Genomic DNA, 18420 nt, shown 5'->3' with positions numbered 1-18420 from the left:
GATTTGGAACTCAGTGGAATGCTTTAAATGGGGCTTAATGGGTCATCCTAGTAGGAATATGGAAGACTTTGTTGCTAGAAGTAATTTAAACTGCGTTGACCTGGCCCAAGAGATTTCAAAGGAGAAGAATTTCAGTATGTGGCATAAAGACTGTTTTTGTGGTATTTTGGTGAAGAATGTGGCTACTTTTTGCCCTTCGATTGTTTTGTTTTTAAAGTTATTTACATCCTTTTGTGGGGTGTAACTTCTGGTTTTTTTTTCTCCCTTCTTAGGCTTACCTACAACAAGTTCAAGATCTGGTGATTTTAGAGAGTATAATTTTGCAGACCTTAGGTAAGTTAAAGTTAATTTTTTTTTTTAAAGCAGGAAAAAATATGTATGGGATATAATAATGATTTCATGTTAAAGTTTGTAAGACTGGGAGAAAATCTTGTGAAGGCTTTGGGAAGTCTCTGTTCCTGGGTAAAAATGGCTGTGGGGCACATTAAATGGAAACAGATCATTAACCCTGGTCACTTTCCACAGTGTTAGGACCTTGGTGACCCTTGAAACAGCTATTAGTCAAGATTTAAAATTTTTTTCTCATTGTAAGGTTTATGATTTTTTTTAAAGCTTTATTATATATAAGTACACTGTAGCTGTCTTCAGACACCCCAGAAGAGGGCGTCAGATCTCATTAAGGATGGTTGTGAACCATCCTGTGGTTGCTGGGATTTGAACTTACAACCTTGGAAGAGCATTTGGTTCTCTTAACTGCTGATCAGTCTCTCCAACCCTGTAAGGTTTATGATTTAGCTGATTGCTCTGTTTGGCTTTGATTTTCAAGAGAGTTTATATGTGGAGTCATTCAGACCAGGCTAGCCTTGAACTCAGAGATCCACCTACCTCTAAGCCTCCGGAGTGCTGGGATTAAAGGCATGTGCCACCACCACCTGGCTAGTTTGGCAGTTTTTTAACCTGATAAATAATGACAAAGAGGGCGGGGGTGGGGGGGACTCATTCTCCTATAAACTGTTTTGGTTTGACAGTGTGATTAGGTAATAGCATTTTGTTTGTGTGTACGCCCCCCCCCCGCCCCCGTGTGGTGTGTGGGTGTGTGTGTGGTGTGTATGTGTGTTTTGTTGTTTTTAGACCAGTTTCACCTTGTAGCCAAGTTGGCTTTAAAAACTCAAAATCTAGCTGGGCGGTGGTGGCGCATGTCTTTGATCCCAGCACTTGGGAGGCAGAGGCAGGCGGATTTCTGGGTTTGAGGCCAGCTTGGTCTACAAAATGAGTTCCAAGACAGCCAGGGCTACACAGAGAAACCCTGTCTCGAAAAACCAAAAAATAAAAAATAAAAAACCTCAAAATCTGCCAGGCCTCCTGAGTGTGTACTATTCGTGGCTGGGATTTATATTTACGTGCTCAGAGAAAATGTACTTATGTCAGTTTTCAATATACTGGCTCCGTTGGATAACTTTGGTAATGACCTTTTGAAATGGGATAGAATAACCAGTGCACATTAGAGTGAAGCTAATGCAAAGGACCACAGTGAGGCTTAAGATGCTGTAACCCAGCTCTCAGGTGGCAGAGGCAGAAGCAGAATTTCCAAGAGTTGCAGCCAGCTGCAGCTACAGAGTAAACGGTTGGTAGAATGCTTAGCATTCATTAACCCTAGGGTTGATATCTAGGGTCCTCAGCTCCAAACTGGGTGTGGTACTGCATTCTGTATTTCAGCATCTGGGAGCTGGAGGCAGGGGAATCTTAAGTGCAGTAATTCTCAGCAACATAGTGAGCTTGAGGCAAGCCTGGGGCTATATGGTACTGTCTCTTTCCACTCTTTACTTCCCCAAATGAAAGAGACTAAGCCGTAGAAGCCACCATTATTTATGTGCCTGCTTCTTTCAACCTTGTGCTATATGTCCTTTTGTTCCTAAAAAGGATCAAAACATTCTTTTAGGTTCATTCCATTTTAAGTGTAGGAGTGATTTATTTGCTTTTTTCTTTTTTCTTGACAGGGTTTCTCTGTGTAGCCCTGGCTGTCCTGGAACTCACTTTGTAGACCAGGCTGGCCTCAAACTCAGAAATCTGCCTGCCTCTGCCTCCCGAGTGCTGGGATTAAAGGAGTGCGCCACCACCGCCCGGCTTTACCTGCATTTTTGTCTGCAGCATGTATGCCCACAGAGATCCAAAGAAAGTGTCAGATCTTTTGGAACTGGAGTTACAGTGAACCACATGTGGATGCTGGGAGTCAAACTCAGCTCTCTGCAGCACCGAAAACTCAAAAACCAGGGAATTGTCTCTCTAGCCTCCATAAAAAAAGATTTTTGTGTTCAGAGATGCTCTTGTCTTTTTTTTTTAATTTATTTTATTATTGTATGTAAGTACACTGTAGCTGTCTTCAGACACACCAGAAGAGGGCATCGAATCTCATTACAGATGGTTGTGAACCACCATGTGGTTGCTGGGAATTGAACTCAGGACCTTTGGAAGAGCAGTCCTCTTCCCCGCTGAGCCACCTCTCCAGCCCCTCCTGTGGTCTTTAGGTCTTACTTGTGCCTTTGCTAAGTCTTTGGAGATGGTAGAGAAGAGTGTGACGGATACGTTTAGTCACTTAGTCTCTGCACAGTACTTTTGAGAGGAAAAAGTGAACTGGCCATTAATAATTCAGACAAAAGAGAGATAAGTATATTGAATATTTTTAGCTTTTTAACGTTTCTTTTTTTTTTCTTTTTGAAGGGTTTGAACTAACAATTGATCACCCACATACACATGTGGTAAAGTGCACCCAGCTTGTTCGAGGTAAGTAACCCTAACTTCTGCGATTGCTTAGTTATTTGGGGCTGTACCTGGCTCTGGACTCAGGCACAACACAGCCGCCTTGTCCCAGATTCAGACTGAACCACCTGCTTGGCTGGAGTCAAACACTTGCTTCTGACCTATTGGAAACTGTTTTTAGATCTTTTAATTTAACCAGACAGTGAGGTTAGCATGAACTGTCATTTTGACAGAATCACTTAGAAGACAGGTCCTGGATTTGCCAGTGGAGAATTAGGTTGATCATGTTGAGGTGGATGGTCCTGTTCTCTGCTAGGATCTCAGACTGTACAGTAGAGAGGTGTAAGCCAGCGTCAGCCTGCAGTCAGTACCCTCTGTTTCCTGACTCCACACAGTGTGACAGCTGCTTCATGTTCCTGCTATTGGGGCTTCTCCACCCTGGTGGATTGGACTGTGAGCCATGCAGGAAAAGGGACTAAGAGTCACCTATTGTCTGGTGGGGACTTCACAAAGTGTAAGGACAGATTTGGAAGAGCCACCAAGTCACATATGAGTTAGCATTTTTCAGAAAATCTTGAAAGTTGCTGGTGTTGGGCCAGCAAGTGGGTCAGTAGCCTGATGACCTGAGTTTGAACACTGGGTCCTACAGTGGCAGGGAGAGAACTGCTATCCAAAGTTGTCCTCTGACTTCCACACATGCCGTGGCGTTCCAGTGCCCTAACCCACGTCCTCTGTTAGCACACATAGTTTATTTTTTAAACGTGGATGGTCTTTTTTTGGTTCGTGTCTAATTAAAGGAAACCCCAATGGTGACATAGAATTCATTTGAATTTATTTCTCACTCACAATCCATTGGGTAGGATTTTAAAATTATATTCATTTATTCTTATTTATTTGTATGTGTACGGGTGTTTTGCCTGAGTGTATGTCTGAATGATATGTGTAGCTGGTGTACTTAGAAGCTACATGAGGGAGTCAGATCTCCTGGGAATGGTTATAGTTAATCAGCAGCCACCACAGAGGAACTGCGACTCAAACCCTGGTTCTCCGGAGGAAAGGCCGGTGCTCCTTTAACCTACTGCACTGTCGCTCCAGTCCTGATCAAAAATTAGTTCTTAAATGGCATACAAATTTTCATTTTTGAGACACAGTCTCACTGTGTGGCCTTGGCTTGACTGAAATTAGCTAAATAGGCCAGGCTGGCCTGGAGTTGAGAGTTCTGCCTCCTAAGTGCTTGTACCACCATACCCATCCCTGTTTGTTTGTTTGTTTGTTTTGTGCTGTAGAGTTTAAACATAGGGCCTTGTATATGTTGGGCAAGTGCTCTCTCTACCAGAGAGTTACGTCCTTAATCCTTAAGGGTTCCTTCTACTTAAGCAGTGCCCATGATCTCTGGGTGCTAGTTGTGGTGCCACACTTACATTCCCAGTACTTAGAAAAATTACTGTAAATTCTAAGCAAGCCGGGGCTATATTGTGAGTTCAAGAGTAAGACCTATTCAACTACACAAATAGCAAACAAAAAGGGATTATCTGGCACTGGGCGTATGCTCAGTGGGAGAGCATTTGCTTAATATGCACAAAGCCCTGGATTTTACTTTAAGACCTGAAAAGACAAAGTCTGAATATCATTATGCGTATAATTGTCTTTTAGAGTTTTATATGCCAAACTGAGGGCTAGTCTTACTTTTTATTTTAATATTGTTATATGAAAAATGAAATTTCAGAAACATTCCCAGTTTCTGAAGTATTTTACATTAAAACCTAAAATCTTTAGTATGTGTTGTGGGTGAGACATGGGGGTGGTATTCGTGTGGCACTTGGCTTATGTAGAGGAGGCGTCAGTTTTCTATTGAGATCTTGGGGACTGAACTCAGGTTGCTGGTGAGAACTTCTCCTCCCCTCATCTGCCTGAGATCTGTGAGCTCTGTATATTTAAAAGCTTTAAAGGTTTTGCATTAGGAAGAGCAGGGCTGAAGAGACGTGGGTATGAGCTTCTATAGGAAGTCTCTGAAGTTCTAAAGGAGATAAAAATGGCTTTATGAGGGATGCTTTCTTTCTCATTGTATGTGAAACAGCTGTTACTTGATGGTGAAGTAAATCCCAGTCTACTCAGTTCTTTTTTAAAAAATAAAGAATTCCTTTCTCCAAATATGTCATGGCCTTCTGGAGTCTGACTTTGGAGCCAAGTCCTATTGGCTCATCTCTTATCTTGCTCTTTCTCAGTGATCTCTTGCATCAGAATCTCTGTTCTTCCCTAAATACTGAGTCAGACTACATCGAGGAATTGCATTTTAAATGAACACCTCCAATAGCTGATGTTCAAAATAAAGCTTGCCTCTCTAGATCTGGAAACAGCATAATTACTTACATTCAAATTAGAAATCAGTAGGGCAGTGGTAGTGCACGCCTTTAATCCCAGCACTTGGGAGGCAAGGGCAGGTGGATTTCTGAGTTCAAGGCCAGCCTGGTCTACAGAGTGAGTTCCAGGACAACCAGGGCTACACAGAGAAACCCTGTCTCGAAAAAAAAAAAAAAAAAAAAAAAAAAAAAAAAAAAAAAAAAAAAAAAAAAAAGAAGAAGAAGAAAGAAAAGAAAAAGAAAATGAGTAGACCATCTGCTTAGCCTGAAAGAGACCCTGTGTTGAGTTGCCAGCATCCCACTTGCCCTTCTTCCCAGAGTCGCTGATGTGTTTTCTTGGGTAGAATGTAGGCACCAGATGACCAGGCACTGGGTCTGCCTGACTTACCACTGTTTGCATACCTTACAAATGGTACATGTTTACTAGGTATTTGTTGAGAAAAAATGGAACTAATAACGTCTTTTTCTTTTGTTTTTGTTAGCAAGCAAGGACTTAGCACAGACATCTTACTTCATGGCAACCAACAGGTTTATATTTTTATTTTTTTCCTCTTCTGTTTATGGGTTTGGAATTTGGTTGGGTTGGGCTTGTCATCTCTTGAGGGGTTTATAGAATCGCTTTGTGAACTAGAGACAAAAGACCCTAAAAATAACGTTGGTTGTGATGTAGACAGCGCTCTGGAGGATGAATTCTTCAGCAGATTTTCCTTTTCCTCGAATTTGCTTTACACCCTTAATTTTCCAGGGTTCTGTAGTGACTTAGCATGCATAGTTCTGTGCACTAACTCTGCTATAAAATGTCCAAGAGCACAGCCTGAACAGCCATGGAATTGGGGGGATTGTTAATTTCCTTCTCCTTTGCCAAAGCAGAGGGCACTTAGTCTACAAGGGTTTGCTATCTATCTATCATCTAATTTTTAAAAAGCTGTTAGTATGTAACTTATTCTGCCCAGTGACCTGCTTGTTCTTGTGTCTGACTCCCATATTGTTAAGTCATCCCCAGTCACCAAGTGTGAGAAGGTCAGCATTAGTAAGCCAGCCCTGCATACACTGTGGTGGCCCAGTCTGAGATCCCAGCACTCAGGACCCAGGCAGGAGAATGAGTGGTTCAGGGTCATCCTCTGGAATACAGCAAGTTCAAAGCCATGCTGAACTGTCTATAAACACAGACAGACAGACAGACAGACAGACACATACACACACACAAGGGAGGAGAAGAGATGAAGCAAATTTAAAGAAAGAGCCAAGCATCATGGTGCCACAGTACTATAATCCGGAGATAGGATTGCTGTGAGTTTGAGGCAGCCAGAGAACGAGACCCGCCTAAACCCAGACAGAATCTTTAAAAGAAAAAAAAAAAAATCAGGTATACTTGTATTTGAGAGAGCAACTTTTTTTTATTTTTCATTTTTATTTTTACATTTTGAAACAGTCTCATTACTTAAGCCAGCCTTGAACTTCCACTTCCCATGTTTTGGGATCAGGCTTCTGCTCCTATGTTGACTTTGATTGTTTTTCCTTTTGTTTTTGGTTTGAGACAGACAGGGTCACATTAAATAACTCTGGCAGCCTTGAAATTTGCTATGTAGACTAGGCTGGCCTCAAACTCACAGAGACCCAAAGGCCAGCCTTTGTCTCCCAAGGGCTAAGAGTAAAGGGGTATGCCTCACCAAGGCTGACTACCCAGCTCCTTTTTTTTTTCTTTTCTTTTTTTGTTTTTGTTTTTGTTGACTAGTATTCTGTTTACTGAGTGTGTGGTACTAGGAGATTTAGACGTGTTGTTAACCTGCTCAGTGCTTTAATAGAAATGACCCTGAGGTGCTGAAGAGTAAAGTCTAGCACATAGAGCTCTTCCAGAGGACCCAAGTTCAGATCCCAGCATCTGTGGTGGATGTGCACCGTCGCCTGTAACTCACGGGGTAGGGCTCTAACACCTCTGCCTCTGCACACCCTCATGTGCTTACCCCACCACAGACGTGTCCAGGGACTTAGAAGTCAATCTTAGGGAAAGACGACAGGCGTGTTGAGTGCTGAGTCAGCACGGGATGGTCTTGCCCTTCTCACTCTCCTCTGGTTTTTGTTTTTGGTTTTTTGGTTTTTTTAATATAATGGAGAGTTTTAGTTTAGGGTTGAGAATTGAGGGCTCATGACACTCTCTGTTTCCTTCCCTTTGATGTCAGCCTGCATTTGACCACATTTAGCCTGCAGTACACACCTCCTGTGGTGGCCTGTGTCTGCATCCATCTGGCTTGCAAGTGGTCCAACTGGGAGATCCCAGTCTCAACTGACGGGAAGCACTGGTGGGAGTATGTTGACGCCACTGTGACCTTGGAACTGTTAGATGGTAAGTTTTAGTGTAAGGGACCTTGAAACGCACGTCTTGATTTGTCACATATCTGGCCAAACATGACTTGAAAACAGTGAGTTAGTTGAGGTTTTTCTTGTTTCATGATATTCTTGTCTCTGAGCCTTTCTTGGATGTTTCCTTTGTAGAACTGACACATGAATTTCTACAGATTCTAGAGAAAACTCCAAGCAGGCTGAAACGTATTCGGAATTGGAGGGTAAGACTTAGTACTGATAAACTTATTCTTTCCTGTAACCGCACCAGTGAATACAGCAGAATTGGATATGTGTGCTTGGGCTGGGAGTTTCCTTCTTGTTTAACAGTAACTGTGACTTTATAGCATGGATATGAACTAAGATTTCAGTCTTTTTTTTTTTTTTTTTTTTTTTTGAGACAGGGTTTCTCTGTGTAGCCCTGACTGTCCTNGAACTCATNCTGTAGACCAGGCTGGCCTTGAACTCAGAAATCCGCCTGCCTCTGCCTCCCAAGTGCTGGGATTGAAGGTGTGCGCCACCACTGCCCAGCAAGATTTCAGTCTTTAGGACAAAAGACTGTAGGGCAAGATATGGATGGAATTAGAAGGGTTGAGTGCGATTTTTACTTTAAAAATGTTTTAGGGGGTTCTGCTGGAAAGATAGCTCAGCGGTTGGGCATGGTGCTGCATGTCTTTAATACCAGCACTTGGGAGACAGAGACATGATCTCTGTGAGAGCTTGAGACCACCTGGGGCTACATATACTGAGACCTGGGGTTTGGAGAGAGATTTATGTGCATGGAGGCCAGAGATGTCAGATCTTCTGGAACTGCAGTTTTAAGTGGTTGTGAGCTGCTATGGTTGCTGAGAACAGAATCCAGGTCCTCTGCAACAGTAGCAAGTTTCCTTAACTGCTGAGCCATCTCTTCAGCCCAGGGTTTTCTTCTTAAATGGGCTGCAGTCTGGAGTTGTAATGCAGATATTTTAGTCCTGGGAGTGATAGCCATTCCCTTTCCCATCGCATCAGATAGATGAAAAGTCCTCTCCGTGCCCAAGGCCCTGCAGTCAGTCACCAGCACTCAAAAGAAAGAAGAACACCTCCTCCCAGCCCTTTTGAGACAGTCTCATGTAGCTCCACCTGGCCTTGAGCCTTGCTGTTATAGAGGCTGACCTGGGACTTCTGATCCTCTCTTGCCTTTGCCTCTACCATTTAAGTGCTGGGATTGCGAGCATGAGCCACCATGCATAGAAATTTCCCTTATTTCTTATTAGTTCAGACCAAGTCTCCTGAGTCTGGTGAATTATAGAGAATTGTTGCCTCCAGAAGATTTGAGTTAGAAATGGACTTCAAAGCATGCACTTAATCTCTTATGTTCATACAAATCTCATCAAAGTTTCTAGAATTTAAAAAGAATTTAAACTGCAGCCTCCAAGTAGTTATACTGAGCCGGGCGTGATGGCGCACGCCTTTAATCCCAGCATTTGGGAGGCAGAGGCAGGCGAATTTCTGAGTTCCATGACAGCCAGGGCTACACAGAGAAACCCTGTATTGAAAAACCAAAACAAACAAACAAAGTAGTTATACTGAATGTTTAAGAATGGCTTTATTTTCTGGGTGTGATGATGAATGTCTTTAAGTACTCAGGAGGTAGAGACAGGAGGATCTCTGAGTTTGAGACATGCCTGGTCTTGAACAAAAACCAAAATCCCCACCTCCAGTAAACAAAAAGGAACACAAAGCCATCCAGAAAAGTTCCCTAATTGATGCTTCCCTGTACTGCCGCTTGGCGTGAAGGTTTATGTGCTTCGTCCTAGGCGTACCAGGCTGCCATGAAAACCAAGCCAGATGACCGGGGAGCAGATGAAAACACGTCGGAGCAGACAATCCTCAACATGATTTCTCAGACCTCTTCAGACACAACTATCGCAGGATTAATGAGCATGTCAACTACGTCTACAACTGCAGTGCCTTCCCTGCCTTCCTCTGAAGAGTCATCGAGCAGTCTAACTAGTGTGGATATGTTGCAGGGCGAGCGGTGGCTGTCTTCCCAACCTCCCTTTAAACTAGAAGCTGCCCAGGGTCATCGGACTAGTGAGAGTTTAGCACTTATTGGCGTTGATCATTCCTTGCAACAGGATGGTTCCAGTGCGTTTGTTTCCCAGAAGCAGGCGAGCAAGAGCGTGCCATCCGCTAAGGTTTCACTTAAGGAGTACCGTGCAAAGCACGCGGAAGAATTGGCTGCTCAGAAGAGGCAGCTGGAGAACATGGAGGCCAATGTGAAGTCTCAGTATGCATATGCCGCCCAGAATCTCCTGTCTCACGACAGCCATTCTTCAGTTATTCTCAAAATGCCCATTGAGGGCTCAGAAAACCCTGAACGTCCTTTTCTGGATAAGGCTGACAAATCAGCTCTGAAAATGAGACTCCCTGTGGCCAGTGGGGATAAAGCAGCTTCTTCCAAGCCAGAGGAGATCAAGATGCGCATTAAAGTTCACTCTGCGGGGGATAAGCACAATTCCCTTGAAGACAGTGTCACCAAGAGCCGGGAACACAAGGAGAAGCAGAGGACTCACCCGTCTAACCACCACCACCATCACAACCACCACTCACACAGGCACTCTCACTTACAGCTGCCAGTCGGCCCCGTGAGCAAACGCCCAAGTGATCCAAAACACAGCAGCCAGACAAGCACCTTAGCACACAAAACCTACAGCTTGTCCAGTACTTTGTCTTCTTCGAGCTCGACTCGTAAAAGGGGTCCCCCGGAAGAGACTGGGGCAGCAGTATTTGATCATCCAGCCAAGATTGCCAAGAGTACTAAATCTTCTTCCTTGAATTTCCCCTTCCCCCCCCTTCCTACAATGACCCAGTTGCCTGGGCATAGCTCAGACACAAGTGGCCTGCCCTTTTCACAGCCTAGCTGTAAAACTCGAGTTCCTCATATGAAACTGGATAAAGGCCCTCCTGGGGCTAATGGTCACAACACAACTCAGTCAATAGATTATCAAGACACTGTGAATATGCTCCACTCCCTGCTTAGTGCCCAGGGTGTTCAGCCCACACAGGCCCCTGCATTTGAATTTGTCCACTCTTATGGTGAATATATGAATCCCAGAGCTGGTGCCATCTCCTCCAGATCTGGCACTACAGACAAACCTCGGCCACCACCCCTCCCATCAGAACCCCCTCCACCACTTCCACCTCTTCCTAAGTGAAAAAAAGAAAAAAAAAAAGAGGCAAAAACTTCAAAAACAAAAAACACTTTTTTGTTTTGTTTTTTTGTTTTGACTACTGATATTAGACTACGAAAATTACATCCCTTATGAAATCTGTCACCTAAGGAATAAAATTGCTATTGAGACAGGTGGGCGGGTGGTGGAGGGAGGGCCTCAGTTATTCCATCTGCTGCCTCACATCTACAGTTCGTGCTGGTATTAGAGAGGTGGGATTATGTCGAAGCTGTGAAGGATGATGAACACACTCTACTCTTGGCCTCTCTTCATCCTAACTAGGTTGATTGGAGTAGTTATCTTCCCTCTTCTTGCCAGAACTAAAATGTGGAGGGCATATCAAGCAGTTGTGGATGCTTTTGGTGTTAAACATATCAGAAGAGAGGAAGTATTTAAACGTCAAATCTTTAAGAGACTTTTAAAAAATAATTTAAAGAAAGTAAGTTATGTTTAGTTTTTTTTATATAATCGGGGAGGGGAAAGGGATTTTGCTGTGTGTATGAGGAACATAGCAGTGACTGGTGGGGGGGGTAGGAGGGTGGGAATGTGTGCAGGGGTGGGGGGAGGGTAGGCTCTTGGCCAAGAGTGAAATAGGCTCAGGCCTCTTGAAGTATTGAGATCTTTAAAGTGCGTGTGCGTTTGTGTGTGCGTGTGCTTGGATGTATGTGTGGGTGTATGTGTATGCGTGCATGCGTGTGCGCGTGTGTTTCAAATCATGTTACCTTATTCCTCCCATTCTTAACCATTTTCACATCTCCGCATTCTACTAGAGAGGTAGTTGGCCTTGACAATGAGAAGAGACCTGTATTGACAGTGAGTCCTCTTCTCCTTTCACCACAGGCTTACGTGGTAATGAGCAGAGCCCTCTAGCTTCTAATTCTGACCTGACTCCTGCGCCCGCCAGTACGGAAACTTCCCTCTTCCTTCTTTTTGTGTTTTCAATGCAGCATGGAGGTGGGCTTGAGGAAGAAGCCTATAAAGCAAGGCCGGCCTCTCTCCTACAGAATGGGGTCTTTTCATGTTGGGCTTTGCGAGAAAGCTCAGGTCTCTGAAGGGAAGGAGGGTATGCTTTGCAGTCCTGTCTGAAAAGACCAGACCATGTGTGTTACTAGGATTGGGAGAAGCCAGGCAGTTAAGATACTAAAGACAATGAAATTGTGATTTGGAATTCTGAAGACGTAGTGTCTAAGTTACATTATGAATGTAAAGAGCTTATCTAATGGGAAACAACTGCAGTTTGCAGCCTATTTGACTTCAGAGTTTGAATTTAACATCATTGGCATAATGCATGAGCAAGCCTAGCCAACAGATACTGTTGTGTTCAGATTATTTCTTAGTGGGTGGCTTTTGATTCTAGACAGAGATTCTTAAAAGTCCTTTAAAAAAAAGTGGATCAGGAATCCTGTTATGGGCCTTGATTGTTCCAGACATTAGAAGTAAATATATTTGATGAAGGAAATTTTGAAAAAATACTGACTAGATAAAAATTGTAAGCCAAGCTTTCTGACTGAAAAATGCTACCTAGCCACAGATCATTGCTGTTATTTGGTTCATTGCATGAGTGTGTGTGTGTGTGTATATGTCAACACATATATATGTGTGTGTGTGTATGTGTACACACACATATATGTGGGTTTTGGGGGGGTATGGATAAGATGGTGCTATGAAAATAATTTGTCTCTTGTTTTAATTAATGAAGCTTCTGTCATGCCAAGTAGTCTTTAGGGAGAAGTCAGATTCTTTTTATTAAAAGTCATAGGGAGGGCTGGTGAGATGGCTCAGTGGGTAAGAGCACCCGACTGCTCTTCCGAAGGTCCAGAGTTCAAATCCCAGCAACCACATGGTGGCTCACAACCATCCGCAATGAGATCTGGCGCCCTCTTCTGGAGTGTCTGAAGACAGCTACAGTGTACTTACATATAATAAATAAATCTTTAAAAAAAAAAAAAAAAAAAGTCATAGGGAAACAGAAGTTGTGTGAGTGCTGCTTGCCAAGAACAGACTAGGAAAAACACCGAGGCAGTTACTAGTGCTGATAAACTGGCCCAATGGAAGAGAGAATGTATAGGAAGGAATAGATCTTACGGTGACTTTGTGGTTCTTATTCTGCATGTTTGAGTTGTCTGGAGCGCCTGCCGTTGCTGTGCACAACAGGGAGCTCCTTGCTGATAAACCAGTGATATTTTCTTGGTGTGTAATGTTTGCAGTAACATTTCTTTCTTGGTATTTCCTGTGTTGTGCAAGATAGATGTGTCATCATGATTGCTAACTTTAGGCTTGGTATTTGTTGAGATTTTGTTTTCCATCCTGACCTTCCCAAACGGAAATGTACCTTTTAGTTTGCATCTTTGTCTGTGATGATTTGATTTGGGGACGTTGGCCGTTTTTTTAATCACTCTCATTAATGTCCCGTGTTTTCTAATCACATGCAGTCCCTTAGCACAAAGGCTGTCCTATTTGCTGTCATAGCATTTCTTCACAGGAACCCTGTTGTTGAGTTTCTTAGAGCTCTGCAGTGGACTAGAAACAACTGCTTACTAGAGACTTCTAAAGAGCCACTTCATGCTGTAGTCTGTCTGGCCTTACTGTAGCTCCACACTGAGTTTGATTAGTTGAGACCTTACTATATTAGTTCCTCCTGGTACTGTCTATAGATAGATGCAGTATCTGCTTCTAAGTCTGTGCATAGGTCCTGAACTCCCTCGTGGGCTCTGCATGAACTTCTGCATTGCATTATTTTGGAGTAGCAGATATACCTGCCAGCTAGCATGCATATTGTCCAGTTTCTGTATAAATATGGCTTCTAAGCTGTGTGTGTCTCCTACCTTCATACTTTCAAGGGGTGAGAAGTAGTGGTTGTATATCTAAAGTCAGCCGTGTAAGCATGGCTCTTTGTTTTTTCTTTTAATCTAAACTGTCGAGAAGAAATGCGAGTGGTCAGCAGGCTCGGAGCCTCAACTTCTGTAAATTTCACTCCTAAGAGTTGGCTTGACTTTTACGTTGGCAGAAATAAATACCTGTGGATCGTCTTTAGGGCTTCTAGCATATACCTGTGCTATTGGCTAAACGCTGGTGAATCATTAACCTAAAGCCAGTGTGGTCTTCTGAAGTATCCAGTTATGCCTTTTGGGTTAGAAAATATCTAAATATTAGTCTACTTTCCTCATTCATGAATCATTGTTTTTGTATCTGAGACTCAGCCTCTCTTCCTTCTTGTAAGTGATTTTAGTGTTTGCTTTAGTGTATCCTACATATCTATATTATTAGGTTCACCAGTGGTGATAGAAACATTGAATATCTCCAATTGCAAACAGCAGTAGATTTGAGTATTGAAACAAAATCATGGTAACATCACTGCTGGGGTTCCTGAAGCCTTTGCAACAAAATTCACCTCTCACACCTCGCTTCTAGACAAAGGCAATTGGAGGGATCCTATCTATCCTAGTATGGTTGGAATCTAAATATATGCGTTTCCATTATTTTGGGAACTAATTATTTTTTAAAGATTTTTTTCTTTTGTTGATGAGTTATTTTGATACTCATGCTAGGAAAAGGGAGAAACAAAACCATCTTGAGATTGGAATTCCTATTTTATTCTCCTGAGATGGGAGAACTTAAGCAGTCTATGCAACCCATCATAGTGAGGAATAGCTTTCTACCATTCCACTGAGCTCTCAGTGACTCTCATACGTCCTCAAATGACTTGGCGTTGATTGAGGTTTAGGAAGCGTTCTCGCTGCACCACACTGTCCTCTCTTCCTCACCCTCAGTGGATGGGACTTGCTGTCATGGCGCCCGATGGAGGGAGTGGTCCAGGTCCCCAGTTGTTTCCCAAGTGAAACGGTGAGCTCTCCGGTTTAGTATCCTAAAGATGTTAGCACGAACTTGGCAATGGAAAGGGGAAGGAAAATAATATTTAATAAAAATCAGTGTCTACTCTTTCCTGTTATGAGTGCGTATTCCTGGTTGTATGAAGAGAAACTCATGGGTTTTGTGTTGCCATGTGAATGTCGAGAGGGATGCTTGACAGCATGTTAATTGAAGCCAGAGCAAGTATGTCTGCGTCAGGTAATCTGGAGATGCCAGTGTATGCTGAGGGAGTGATGAGCTGATGGCTATAATGAAATCACTTACAAAGCAGAAAGGCTGTCTGGCCGACCGAGGAACCCAAGGGAAGCAGTGCAGCAGCCTCACTCACGCAGGTGTGCCGTAGGGTTCTGACCTGGAAACTGATCCGTATTACCTGACTTTCCACAACGGTCCATTTTCTTATCAGACCAAAGAACAAAGAGAAAAAAAAAACATGAAAAAGTGGAGTAACACACCTTTACCGGTTTATGTCACTCAGGTACAATTTCGTGGGGAGGTTTTGGTTTTTTTTTTTTTTTTTGTCTGATTTTTGTACTGCTCAGCATATTATTCTGCTGTTGCCTCTGTCCTCCGTGGGGCACCTCAGTTTTGGGTCCTACTCCTGGGATCTCTACTGCTGTTAGGTGAATGATGATAGGATGGAAGTGACCATTATCATAAGGGCTCTTTGTAAAAAAAAAACTTGAAAAACTCAAAAAAATTTTAAAGAAGGATATTGTATACATTTTATAGTCTGGCTATCAGTTTGATATCTTGCTGTCAAGTATGTTTCTCAATCTGTATTTATCCATCCCATCAATAAACGTTAATGATAAAATACCTGGTCCTTGTTTGTATGTTCCGTGTCCTTAAACTAGTCTTTAACTAGTATTTTGTTCAGTCATACCACTCTGCTTTGGTTTCAATAGTATTATGTATTATGTTCCTATCACAAAATATTCTGTGGATATTGAGTCCAATGGAAAGATCCGAGATTTCACTTAACAATGAACCTGGTGCATCGCGTATATTGTTGTAGGCAGAGGGAGAAATGTTTATACTATACAGTTAGCAGGAGTGCCTGGAGGAGTGTTAGAAATAGCTGTAATATATAGCAACACTGAGCCTCTCACTTAGCGTGTGTCAGGACACAGCTGAACTGTTATCTTTGGTAGACTGTTTTTATTCAAGACAGAGTTTCACTGTATAGCCCATCTGGCCTCAAACTGCTACATCCAAGATCTTGAGTTAAGAGATACATTACTGGCATGGACTACCGTGCTTCCTAGCAGGAGTGTAGTTTGAAAAAAAAAAAAAGTTATTTTTTGATAACTTGGAAAAGCTGTGACTACGATATAAGATCTTACAAATTACACAAAGGAAAAGGACCTCTGTGCACAAATACTGCAAACTTCAGGATTACCGGTAGCTTAGGAACATTAAAGGGGGCTAGAAGACTGGAGAGATGGCTCAGAGCACCGGCTGCTCTTCCCGAGGTCCTGAGTTCAGTTCCCAGCAGCCACGTGGTGGCTCACAACCATCTGTAATGGGATCCCATGCCCTCTTCTGGTGTGCCTGAAGACAGCTGCAGTGTACTCAATCACACAAGTAATTCTTTAAAAAGAAAAAAAAAAAAAAAAAAAAGGGCATCCAGTGCCAACCTCAATCCCTGGGATCCACATGGTGGGAGAGAACTGGCTCCTGCTGGTTTTACCCTTTAATCTCCATATATATGCTTCCCCACATCCAAATAAATAGAATAAAAATTAAACGGAAAAGAGACTTTTAAATAGTTTATTTTTATTTTATGTGTGTTGGTGTTATATCTGTATGTCTGTGAGGGTGTCACATCCCCTAAAACTGGAGTTACAGTCGTGAGCCTACATGTAAGTGCTGGTAGTCAAACCTAGGTACTCTGGAAACGCAGCCGGTGCTTTTAAGGGCTGAACCATCTCTCCAGTCCTTTGGGGAAAAAACACTTATTGAAAAAGAATTGAGTTCTGGTCTTTCCTTATTTTGAGGGCAGTCTCATTGTATGGGACTGGTTGGGCTCAAACTCAGCTCTTGCCTGAGTCTTCAGCCTGTCAACATGACAGATAGCTACTGCATTTGGCTCTTTTTTTTTTTTTTTTTCTCATGTGTTCCAAGTGTTTTGTCTGCATGTATATCTGTGTACCATGTGTCTGCCTATGTCCTCCAGGCCACAGGCCGGAAGAAGCTATTCTGGGAATGGAGTTAGCCGGATGTGAGCTGTCATGCTGGGAATCGGGCCTAGGGCCTCTGGAGAGCTGGCTCATGGTTTAAAGCACTGGGACTTTTTGCAAAGGTGCAGAAGACCTGGCTTCAGTTCCAGCACTCACATGGGTTTATACTACCTATAACTCATAGTTAACATCCCAGAAGGGGTGCCCCCTTCTGACCTCTGTGGTCACCAGGCATGTCCATGGCTCAGGCAAAACATTCTTAAGCAAAATTCTTTTAAATTAAAAACAGATTAACTGTAGGGGGCACTGGGAGGTTTCCAGCAGCAGAACTCTCACCCAATTTAGGTTATGAAGTGTTCCTTTGGTGTGCTATATGGAATAGCTTCACAGGTGAAGGCTCTCAACAACTTAAGAGATAAGGGCAGCTCCAGAGAGCTCACAAGTGTTGAAGGTAATGAGACTTGTACTATATCTCGGCGGTAGAGGCAGTGGGATTTGCTCTAAGGTAGAAGGCAGGTCAAGGATGACTCGATGATTGACCTGACCAACTGGAAGGATAGAGTTACTGTTTATGGTAAGAGGAGGAACAGGAAAATGGCCTTAATATTAAATCTCAAGTTTCATGTAGACATTTCATGGCGAGGTCTACTGAACAGAGTGCTGTAGAATGCCATTTAAGCAAGGTCCAGGTTGATGGTACCTACTTGGGAGTCATCAGTTTATGAATGAGATAGAACATTAAGATAACCAAGAGAGACAGTAGAAAAATAGTCAAGAGTTCAGAACTTGGGGGTGGGAGGAGATGAACACGAGACTCAAATGACACCAAGAATGGGTGACTGAGAAAAATGGGAAATAAAGAATATAGAGATCTAGAAAATATTTTTAGGAAAGAAGGCTCAGTGGGTTAAGTGCTGGTGACAGTTGGGTCCTGGAAGCTTGCTGGTTAGCCAGCTAGACCGAAAGCTCCAGAAACAGAGTACACTAGAAATCTAATGACATCTGGTCTCCATAGTGACAAGCAAAGGCAAGCACACCTGTGAGTGTGCCCACACATATACACAAGTTGCTGGACATGGTAGCTCCTGCTTATAATTCCAGCAGTTGGAAGCTGAGGCAGAAGGATTACCATGACTTTGAGGCCAGTCTGGGGCCATCTCTCTGGACAGGGAAGAGATTCAATGTGGTAGATATTACACAATAGTCTTATAAGACGAAGCCTAGATGCTTCATTTGAATTAACAAAGTGAAAAAGTCACCTGTAAGCTTGAGTGTCAGTTTGCCGTGGAGAGATTCCTAACCAGACAAAATTCAAGAGAAAATCTCTTAATCTGGGAATGACAACACACTTGCTGGAGTTTTCCGTCTAGCTGGCTGAGCAGCAAGCTTCTGGATCCCGCTGTCTCCAGCTTCCCTCCACCCAGCACTAAAGAAGCTGAGGCAGAGCCGGGCGTGGTGGCGCATGCCTTTAATCCCAGCACTCGGGAGGCAGAGGCAGGTGGATTTCTGGGTTCGAGGCCAGCCTGGTCTACAAAGTGAGTTCCAGGACAGCCAGGGCTATACAGAGAAACCCTGTCTTGGAAAAAAAAAAAAAAAAAAAAAGAAGAAGAAGACGCTGAGGCAGGAGAGTAGCTATTTGAGGCAAGATAGGCTGTATAAGGAGATCATGTCTTAGGCACAGCAATAGGAACAGTAGCT

The 18420-nt window shown here is 43.1% G+C and overlaps 1 protein-coding gene across 1 annotated transcript in view; it reads left to right on the top strand.

Annotated features, from left to right (window-relative positions):
• Ccnt1 (cyclin T1) overlaps nucleotides 1-11149 on the top strand; it is a 28856-nt gene extending 17707 nt beyond the window's left edge. The window contains exons 4-9 of the mRNA XM_021183296.2: nucleotides 273-333; nucleotides 2719-2781; nucleotides 5600-5645; nucleotides 7298-7461; nucleotides 7611-7681; nucleotides 9254-11149. Coding sequence (XP_021038955.1) covers nucleotides 273-333; nucleotides 2719-2781; nucleotides 5600-5645; nucleotides 7298-7461; nucleotides 7611-7681; nucleotides 9254-10654 — 1806 coding nt within the window. The 3' untranslated portion in view covers nucleotides 10655-11149. The remainder of the gene's footprint in view (nucleotides 1-272; nucleotides 334-2718; nucleotides 2782-5599; nucleotides 5646-7297; nucleotides 7462-7610; nucleotides 7682-9253) is intronic.
• Nucleotides 11150-18420: the final 7271 nt, after the last annotated feature.

The sequence above is a fragment of the Mus caroli genome, chromosome 15, assembly GCF_900094665.2.
Source record: "Mus caroli chromosome 15, CAROLI_EIJ_v1.1, whole genome shotgun sequence".
Taxonomy (NCBI): domain Eukaryota; kingdom Metazoa; phylum Chordata; class Mammalia; order Rodentia; family Muridae; genus Mus; species Mus caroli.
This window is presented reverse-complemented; position numbering and strand designations above follow the sequence as displayed.